Source organism: Pan paniscus, chromosome 8 (assembly GCF_029289425.2).
Source record: "Pan paniscus chromosome 8, NHGRI_mPanPan1-v2.0_pri, whole genome shotgun sequence".
NCBI lineage: Eukaryota > Metazoa > Chordata > Mammalia > Primates > Hominidae > Pan > Pan paniscus.
In genome coordinates, this window is record NC_073257.2 from 107,186,329 (window position 1) to 107,197,009 (window position 10,681).

Sequence of the window (10,681 nt, forward strand, 5' to 3'; positions counted from 1 at the left end):
CATCTCTACTAAAAATACAAAAATTAGCCAGGTGTGATGGCGCATGCTTGTAATCCCAGCTACTTGGGAGGCTGAGGTGGGAGGATCACTTGAACCCAGGAGATGGAGGTTGCAATGAGCCGAGATCATGCCACTGCACTCCAGCCCAGGCGACAGAGCGAGACTCCGTCAAGAAGTCGTCGAGTTCCTCAAAAGTTTCCAAACAAGCTCCTATGAACCCTACGTGCTTTTAAATAGCTCCAACAGCTACCACCCATAACCCAAAGCCTAAACACTCACTAAACCTTGAGGGAATTGCTCTCTCTGACTCAGTATCTTCATTTATCAAATGAAATTTATAATGCATCAACCTCATCAGGTTGCTGGAAGGCTTAAATGAGACTGCATTTGTAAAGAGTTCAGAACAATGCCTGGCACGTAATAAACACTCAATATATAGTAGCTACCATTAATATTTTAATATTTAATAGTTTAATAGTACCACTGGGCTCTCTCTATATATCATCTTAATCCTCACCACAACCTTTGAAGACAAGCGCTATTATTCCCACATTGCAAATGAGGACACTGAATTTTCAGGGGTTAACCTGTCCGAGAACATACAAGCTAGTAAATGGACAAGATAAGGTTTGAACTAGATCTAGCAGATATCAAAAATGTATTTTTCCCTTGACATTAAGATGTCTTTAATTCTTGATTTGTTACAGTAAAAATAAGGCAGAAAGCACAAAGCAATGAAGTCCCAATAGTTCACTGAGATATAGTAATTTGGTTTTAGAAATGCTACGTGTACGGAAAAAGTCTGGAAAGGTTTGCAGCCAGCTGTGCACTGTGTTTACCTCTGTAAAGTAAGACTGGGGAAGCCTTTTACCTTATGCTTTCTGTAGGTTTATATTGTCCGATCTTTTAAACAATTACGCGGGCTTCTGTGTAACCTTTACTGAAGGATGACATGTATACAGCACAAATGGTAACGATACAGCTGATTGAATTCTCACATACAGAGCACACCCAAGGAAACAGCATGGGATAAAGAAGAGGACATTACCTGAACTGCTAAACCTCCCTGTGCCCGCCTTCCGTCACTGACCTTCTGGCAAAGGTCTGCCATGATCCTGACTGCTAACACTGTAGATTAATTCTGTCTAATTTTATGTAACTGGAATCACACAGTATTTACTCTTTACTCTTAGGTATGGCCTTTTTCTCTCAGTGTGTGTGTGTGTGTCTCCTCCATGTCACTGTGCATAGTTGTAATTTCTTCATTCTTGTTGCTGTGATGTTTTATACCATATAATTACACCCACTACTTATCTATTCTATTGCTGTTAGACATGTGAATCGTTTCAAATTTGGGGCTATTATGAATAGTGTTGCTTGGAAAATTCTCAAACTTGTCCTTTAGCACTCATGTGGACCCAGTTTCTATTGACTATTTAACTAGGAGAACTGTTGGGTTATATGGTATGGGTATGCTCAACTTCAGAAGCATAAGTATTTTTTATATTTTTTTAAAGAAATGGGTGCAAACTATTTGCTGCATCAACCATATTTAATCTATCTGTATGCTTTTTTTTTTTTTTAGATGGAGTTTCGCTCTTGTTACTCAGGCTGGAGTGCAGCGGTGTGATTTCAACTCACTGCAACCTCCGCCTCCCAAGTTAGAGCAATTCTCCTGCCTCAGCCTCTTGAGTAGCTGGGACTACAGGTGCCTGCCACTACGCCCGGCTAATTTTTGAATTTTTAGTAGAGACAGGGTTTCACCATGTTGGCCAGGCTGGCCTCAAACTCCTGACCTCAGGTGATTCACCCACCTTGGCCTCCCAAAGTGCTGGGATTACAGACATAAGCCACCAAGCCCAGCCTCTGTATGCATTTTCAATATCTTTATCTAAACTAGGTCCTATCTATGTTCTTATTGTCTTACTTGATATGAATGGTCATGTCTATAAAAATTAGTCCCTGAGTGTTCAGTAAGGAATCTGGCCTCCTACAAGACCGCTGTGTTCTTCAGAAAATCATTTTTAGTATTTATGGCATTTACCAAGGAGACAGTGTATTACATATGGGAAAGTGCACCACAGAACTCAGCCACAGATGAGCAGCCCAATTTGCCCAGGATGTGGCTAACAAGAGTATCAATAATCACACAGGGTGCTAACAGCCATACAGGAATTACCCTTTTTGTCTTAGGTTTCATGGGTATATTCGGTTTTGGACTTAGCTTGGCTACCGCAAGGTGGAACTGTTCACTGCCTGGTCATCTTCATCTACCACAAGAACCATTCCCGAATGCCCTCCTATCCCCCACAAGCAGGTCTTTCTCTAGCCAGTCCTTCCATTCCTCTGCTCTTGTTCTTCACTGTCCAAGTGGGCATGGAACCTCATAACTGGACTGTAAATTCTCCCAGGTGGGGCCATGACTTTCAGTTTTTCAGGAGGGACAGGGAAGGGAGGTGCTGCTTTCTGAGGTGCTCTGAGCTGAGGCCACAAGGCAACTGGAGAGCCACCCCAACCAACCTCAGAAGAATGAGAGGCTCCAGGGTGTGGAGCCCAGGAGTGTCTTATCCCTCATGTTGAAGCCTGCACCACCCTTAGCACTTTTCAGAGCTGTGTGCTGGGTTAACACCATTAGCAATGAAATATTGACAGTTATGGCTTATTAGGAGGCAGAATATAGTGGTTAAAGCTGGCCTGGAAGTGAGTCTGCCTGGCTTCACTTCCCAGCTCTGCAATTGTCTGACTTTGTGTTCTGTGTCCCTCTGTCATGGGTTGTGGGGAATACAGAAGAAGATAATGTAAGTGCACGCTTAGCACAGAGCAGGCACTCAAAAAATGTTAGCTGCTATTAATATATTACTATGGCATAGAGATTAAGACTACAGGCTTGGAAGCCGGACTCCCCAGACAAACTCCAGCTCTACCACTCACTGCTATACGATGCAGGCAGTGTACTTAAGGTCTCCATGCCTCAGTTCCCTCATCTGTAAAATGGGGATCTTAATCCTACCTCACAAAATACGTGTGAAGATCACTGAATATATTATGGTCTTAGAATGGTGCCTGGCATATTAAAAGTCCTATATATGTTTTAACTATGGTTATTACTGCAAGCAGATCAAATAAATATTTCTCACACAAATCTTTCAAATGTAAATGGATGCTGCTGTGATTAACAGAAGACAAATACATCTGAAACATTCCTGAATTCACAGTGTTTTCTAAATCAACTTATGTTTGAAGGTACAACTAATGCCATGAGAGACTAGGACACTCTAACAATAAAAAAGTGGGCTCTTGGCTCATGCCTGTAATCCCAGCACTTTGGGAGGCTAAGGTGGGCAGGTCACTTGAGGCCAGGAGTTTGAGACAAGCCTGGCCAACATGGCGAAACCCCATCTCTACTAAAAATACAAAAATTAGCCACATGTGGTGGCTCATGCCTGTGATCCCAGCTACTCAGGAGGCTGAGGCACAAGAATCGCTTGAACCCAGTGGGTGGAGGTTGCAGTGAGCCGAGATCACGCCACTGAACTCTAGCCTGGGCAACAGAGCGACACCGTCTCAAAACAAAAAAAAAGGTAGCTCTCATATTCAAAGGGTATGAAAACCTCTGGGTTTGCTTGCTTATTATTTTATTTTATCTTTACAGGGAATATTATTTTATTTTATCTTTACAGGGAACTGAACCCAGGAGAAGACATATGATTTTCCCAGGATCACCCACCAAGGTGCTCCGGACTAGAGCTCAGCTTGAGTCCCTGCCCTGGACATTGTACCAGGCCCTCAATTAAAGTCCTGGAAGCTTCCCCCAGGCTTTCCTCTGAGACCTACTGGAAGCGAAATAATCCTTTAAAAGTTAGTTTTCTGACACAACCACTTTTGCTCCAGTCTCTACCCTATCCTTTACAAGGAAGTTGAGTAGTAAGTCAGCCAGTGAGAAATTATGTAAATTCAACCAAATTACCTAACCTGTGAGCACCTGAGCTTTTCTGTTTGCAAAAGGCAAAGAATGCTAGCTTTCCTCTCCTCTGTGGAGCAAGAGTTAAGGCATGGCCTAAGAATGTGCCAGTCCTATCCTGATCCCAGTACACGGCAATTCCTTGGTGCTTTTCCCAGTCCTGGTCGGCCTAGGAGAATATGACCCAGATGCTTAGATGACACTCTCCTCTCAGTCATCTACCTGGCTGCAATACCCTAAAGCCATTGTTCTTCCCTCTTGCCTCCTCAAACAAACCAGCAAGGTTGGCATCAGGAGTTTAGGGAGGGGAGACTATCTGGTCAGAGGGTGATAATGTAGTATGGGCTCAGGCATTCACTTACATGTCATTCTCTTTGGTTTGTCCTCTTCCCCCTCTCTCCTTAAGTCAGCTGTGAGCAGCTGAAGTCGCTAATATTTCCCAGGTATCAATTTCACAGACCAAGGGCATGCAGCACAATGGCCATTAAAACATAATGACCCTTTTTGGACATTTCCTGCTTTTCATAATCTGACAGACAAACCCTTCTCTTTCAATCTTTACGACATGATTTAAAATCGATCTGAATCCGGAAATACCACTCTTAAAAATCAGAAATGACCCTCTGGCCACAGTAACCATTATTAAGCATCCCTTGGGATACTTGAGAAAAAGCATAAGCATCTGCCACAAAACCGCTCAGCTCTTAGCAAAGGGTTCCCCAGGACTCCAGAGACAAATGAGCAACTCCTCCAACTAAGGGCATCCCTTGATCTTGGCCTCACCCTTTCCTGTCTTTTATCAGTTGCTGGGAGAGAAAAACAGTCAACATAAACTGAGTTGCAATGTTGGCCTGGGTATTTCTCTGAAGGCTTCCCTTGAAAGTAACTAGAGGGAATGAGAAATTAACATGGAAAATTTTTTTAATTAAAAAAATACCTCAAGGAAATGGGCAAGTGTTGATTTGAAGCAGGAACTGACAGAAAAAAATATCAGAGAACAGTGGCAAATGTGTGGCTGGATCATCAGGGAACACAAGGCAAGAGCACTAAACGAGAATGTGGGTAAAAGAAGCTAGCCTATGTCCACTTAAAGTTGGAAACCTGGGTTGAAATTTTAAGTTGATAACGATACTAGATGAAAACATTAAGGAGCTAAAGAAGCTGTTCACACACACACACACGTGTTCTGTATGAGTCTGTTCAGAAACAGGCAAAATTAAGCTATGGTATTTGGGATACCTAATTTAGGTGGTAAAACTATGAAGAAAAGCAAGGAAGGGATTACCATAGGTCAGGATAGCGTTACATTTAGGGAACTTTTGGGTGCTGCAATATTCTATTTCTTGACTTGGGTAGTGATTATACAGATGCTTGCTTTACAATCATTTGCTGTGCATTTGTATTTTATGATTTTTTATTCCACAATAAAAAATAAGTTAAAAAATAAAAAAATTGCAAGTACATAAGATTAGCATTATATTAAGAAGCTTTAGCAGTTTAGCAAGACTGGAGCCAATACCACAATAATTCATGCAAGAGAAAGCAAACATGGTTATTTAAATAAAAGGCACTCCTCTCCCAGCCTAATTTTATGGTTTGCTTTGGTGTGGAGACTCAAAGTCTATCATATACAAAACTATACCAGCAAATTGCCCAGGATGATAAATAATGTAGCATACCTACCAATCAGAAAGTGTGTACAGCTCTTTGTCAGTGCTCACATTTCCTCACTATCACTATTTACGGAGCACTCTCACATACCTTAACTCACAGCCAAGGGCTGGTGCTATCCCCACTGCAGAGGTTTTTTTTTTTTTTTTTAAGTAGCCTCAGACAATGGAAGATTCACCCCAGGTACAGCTCAAGCAAGAAGACACTGGACCAGCACCAGATCTCAGATGGCCACACCAGGGTCCCTTTATGACAATGACTTTCCCATTCCCATGAGGTGAACAGGCTCACAATTTTTCCATGTATTAATAAGGAGCTGAAGAGAAACAAATAAATTATTGTCAGCATGAAAATGTTACCTCTTCTGAGTCACTTCCACTTTTCAATTAAAGCACCTGCCAAGGGCATTATAAAGATTAGCTTCCCTCACTAGACCATGAACACCTTGAGAATGGAGCTGTGCCCTCTCATTTCTGAGGCGTTTGCACAGTTTCTGGAATATGATACGTGCTCATTAAACACGTGCACACGCCATAAATAAATAATATAAATAATAAATGAGTGAATACATGAAGGTAAAAACCAATGAATTCACAGTGTGGTGTTTTCCACCCCATTCCATCATTCACTAATGCATTAAGACTTTTAAAAGCAGCTAAAGTGAAAGGCAGTAACTGCCCTTTTAACAGATTGCCAATACATCCTCCACTACTTAAAAAAGGGTTTCATGTCATATATAAATCTCAGAAGTGGAGAGGGCTGACAGGTTAATTATAGACACAAAGAACAGGGACAAATGGACTATGAGGTAAGCGAGTTGAAATGTGCAGACACAATGTCCTCCCTGGACAAGCATTTATTAATAAGCCTGCAAGGATTTACCCAGCCCGGCCAGGTACAGGTCTGCTACCAAGCTCGGGGACGATTCTGGGGAAGGCACAGTTCCTGCGCTTGAGGAATTAGGCTGCTGGCTGGAAAGGCAGTGTGTACCTTTGAGAATAATCAGAGGTCTCTGTGGGACGAGGCAAACAGGTGGAAGATAAGGCCCCAAAACTGGCCCGCCTACTCTTTTAGGGGGGTGAGATAGAGAAGACCTCCTCACTGGGCCAGGCCAACCGGGAAAGAAGCATGGGTAGGACTGTGGCTGGCAGACAAGTCAAGAGGAGGCCACCAATTCTTCTCCTGCACCTCCCACCAAACTCCTTCAGCTGCTGGACGCAGGAGCTTGAGTCAAAAGGATCCATAAGGATATTTCCCTTTCTTCTCCACCCTTCCCCCAACCCCAAGTGAAAAAGAAGGATGTTTAGAAAGTCTGGGAGACAAGCTGAAGGGCAGCTTCAGCAGGCAGATGAGCCCAAGAATGGAATGTGCCGCCTACAGGCAAGGAGTGGCCATGGGTGGGGAGAAAGGGGACTTCTTTTTCTCCCTTTCCTCATTCGAGGTACTTACTGAGTCTCTTCTTGGTGCCCAAGCACTGAACGTGACATCTCTTAGTGGGACATCAACCTGTGTTTGGCCAGATTAAATGGCCAAAGCCCAGACCTCTGAACACTGAGTCTGGGTCTCCCTGGGGGTTTCACTTTATTAGGGGGGCAATGGTTCTGGTGGCCCCTGATTCAACGTGAGTCCTTCTAAAGATCCGAAGCCCCTCTAAGATTTCAAGCACCTCAACCCCACCCCACGTGGACACCCCATCGCAGTATCTACTCATGCCTGAGAAAAAAGGGCTGGTGCGGGGAGGGGAAAGAGATAATCTGGGAATGCTAGGAAGAATGACGGCGGGGCCACGTTCTGCAGAGGGGAGAAGAATGACCAAGAGGGTTTACTTGAGTTTGTTTGTTGTGTTTATTTCCCGAATCCAGCACATTCTCCAAAAGGCATTCGAGGGGGGAGCCTCGGCCGTGGGTCAAGTCCAAAGAGCGTGTTTCGGTTGTTTTTTTAGGTTAATCCCACTTGCCCCCCACCCCAGTAAACTTCCCACCCACCCCACCTCACTTTCCAGGTCTTTCCTGTTGCGTTCGGCTGCACTGCGATCTGGGAAGAAGGGAGAAGTGCCATCTCCCAGCGCGCGGGATCTGCGGGGACCCTCGTCCCCTCGCTGGTTGACAAAGAACTAACACCCGCCCCGCCGCGCTTCCGGGGCCAAAGAACGAAAACTGCCTTCTTTTTTTCTGGCGGACACGGAGCGCGCCCGCGGCGGGCCGGCCAGCCCGGGAGCGCAGCCTCCGCGAAGGGGCGGCGGGGAGCGGCGGGGCCCGGGCGCGCGGAGAGCGCTCAACTAACAGCGCACCTGGACGCGCCCGACTGCGGTTCCGACTCCGTCCCCGACCGCGCCCGCGGGGCCCCAGTCTCCGCGTATCACCTCCCATAGCGCCCCGCTTCCACGCACGTCCCAGCTGCTCTTACCCGGGAAATGGCGAGAGGCTGCTCGAAGTCCTTGCCGCCCACGAGGCGGAAGCCCCACGGCCCCGGGCCCTGGAGGACTATCTGCTGGGTGGTCATGGCGCGGCTGTGGCGGGCGACGACCCGCGGGGACAGACGGGCAGGACGCGCGGAACAGCTTGCAGGGCACCCCCGGCGGCTGTCGGAGAAAGAGCGGCGCGGCGCGGGCCCGGGGAGCCTGGGGCTGGCGGGGGCAGGGCAACCGCGAGGGCCAGGGCGGGGGCGGCTCCGCCCAGGCCGCGTCGCCGCCCGCCGCCCCGCCCGTCCTCCCGCCCGCAGCCGCTCCCCGCCCTGCGCGCCGGCCTGGGGGCCCCGGCCCGGAGTCCCGCCGAGAGAGCGCGAGTCAGATGCGGGGCCGGGGCTCTCAGCAGCTCTGCCCGGGGCCCCACACCGCCTCCCTCCCTCCTGTACGCACGGCCGCACCGCGGCTCTCGGGCCCGGGGCGGGTGCTAGGTGAGAGGGAAGCAGGTCCCGACAGCGAGACAAACTCGCGCCTCGTGCTTTGTAAAACGAGAAATTTGAAGTGCTGTGCCAAGTCAGCCCTCTGAGGTCGGCTCCGACTTCCCATTTGCTTTTTGTAATCGGTAATGATGTTTAAAAGGTGCTTTCGAACGATCTCATTTGATGCTGAGGCAACCGGGACGTTTAGTCCCATTTTACAGATGAAGTAACTGAGTCTGCTCAGTAGGTGAGAAGACTTGCCCGAGGCTACACCACTCGTCAGCATCTGGACCACTGCCCGGGCCCAGTGCTACAGAACCCCATCCTGGAACTTTTATAATGCTAATGAGACCATCACTCAGGTTATAACTGAACTTCAAGGCCTTCCTAGAAATCTTTCCTCCAGGCTGGAGTTCATGGTAGGTTCTGACCTCAACAGTTCAAACCTCAAGTTTGGGGCGGGCCAAGGGCCAAGTCAATGCAAAAAAAGAGCTGAGTCCGGAGACCTGGATTCCCAGCCTCCCACCAGCTTCCTAGCCAGGCTCCCCCTGACGCCCTCCCGGTGGAGTGCATTCTCCACGCCGGACCAGACTATTTCTCATGCTGTCCATGGCGTCCCCACCTCACCACCAGTGAAAACCCAGATCCTTACAATGCCTACAAGGCCACCCCTAGAATGGCCCCAACTCCCTCTCTGACCCCAACTCCTCCTGCCCTTTCCTCACCTGCCCCCCAGTCTGCCAGGCTGTGCTCCTTGCTCCTAACTCAGGGCCTTGCCTCAGGGCCCTGTCTGCAATGCTGTTCTCCCAGACATCCCCACCACTCTCTGTCATTTTCTAGGGGCCGGACACGTGGCTCACGCCTGGAATCCCGGCACTTTGGGAGGCTGAGTCAGGAGGATCAGTTGAGCCCAGGAATTCTAGACCAGCCCCAGCAACACGGCAAGACCCTGTCTCTACAAAAAAAATTAAAAAAATAAAAATTAACCGGGATTGGTGGGGCACGCCTGTCCCAGCTTCTAGGGAGACTGAGGTGGGAGGATGGCTTGAGCCGGAGAGGTCAAGGCTGCAGTGAGCTGTGGTCGTGCAACTGTACTCCAGCCTGGGTGACAGAGTGAGACCCTATCTCAAAAAACTAAAAAATAAAAAAAATGCAAATGTCATTTTCTGAGATCATCTCTGAGCATCATTTAAGATATCCTCTCTAGAATGCTCTATTACCTTCCCCTGCCTTATTTTTTTCCTTTGTATGTATCACCATCTGGCATTCTCTGTATTTTGTATATTTATTTGTTCCACCCCCACTCTTAAGCATTAATTCCATAAGGACAGGGGGTTTTATCTGTTTAGATCACTGCTGTGCCCTAGTGCCTAGAATAGTGCCTGGCACATAGTACTTAATGTATATAACACATTGGCCATCCTCAGGACCACTTACCCTCTCTGGGCCCAGTTTCTTCACAGTTTTCTTGGCACCCATTCATCCTGGTACCCAGGCCCCAGCACAGTGCTTGGCATAGAGCCCATGCTCAATGAGTTTGTTCCCTGCACAGCTCTGTCTCCCTGTGATCCTGGCCTACCTACTGAGGAGCCCTGTGCACAGATTTACACATAAAAAGATTATCTTGCTTGTCCAATTGTGTGACAGCACAAATGCCTATGTTTGGGAATAGTTTGTTTGCTTTTAGAAATCCAAGTGGAGGGCCGGGCACGGTGGCTCACACCTGTAATCCCAACACTTTGGGAGGCCAAGGTGGGCGGATCACTTGAGGTCTGGAGTTCGAGACCAGCCTGACCAACATAGAGAAACCCATCTCTACTGAAAATACCAAAAATTAGCCGGGCGTGGTGGCGCATGCCTGTAATCCCAGCTGCTCGGGAGTCTGAGGCAGGAGAATCACTTGAACCCGGGAGGTGGAGGTTATGGTGAGCCGAGATCACGCCATTGCACCCCAGCCTGGGCAACAAGAGCGAAACTCGGTCTAAAAAAAAAAAAAAAGGAAATGAAAGTGGAGTCATATGATTATACATCCCTCTCAACCTCTTGCAACCTGATATTCTTTCCTGAACCTGAGAAAAAGAATGGTGTTATAGCCAGTAACCAGCCACCTGCTTTATGAACATCAAAAATACATTCTCTTTGTTTAAGATTCTGTTGATTAGAAAG

At 47.4% G+C, this 10,681-nt stretch overlaps 1 protein-coding gene across 1 annotated transcript in view; it reads right to left on the reverse strand.

Annotated features, from left to right (window-relative positions):
* Positions 1–8,319, reverse strand: part of PDLIM1 (PDZ and LIM domain 1) — a 53,475-nt gene extending 45,156 nt beyond the window's left edge. Inside the window, exon 1 of the mRNA XM_034931136.3 lies at positions 8,039–8,319. Within this exon, the coding sequence (XP_034787027.1) occupies positions 8,039–8,134 (96 nt within the window). The 5' untranslated portion in view covers positions 8,135–8,319. The remainder of the gene's footprint in view (positions 1–8,038) is intronic.
* Positions 8,320–10,681: the final 2,362 nt, after the last annotated feature.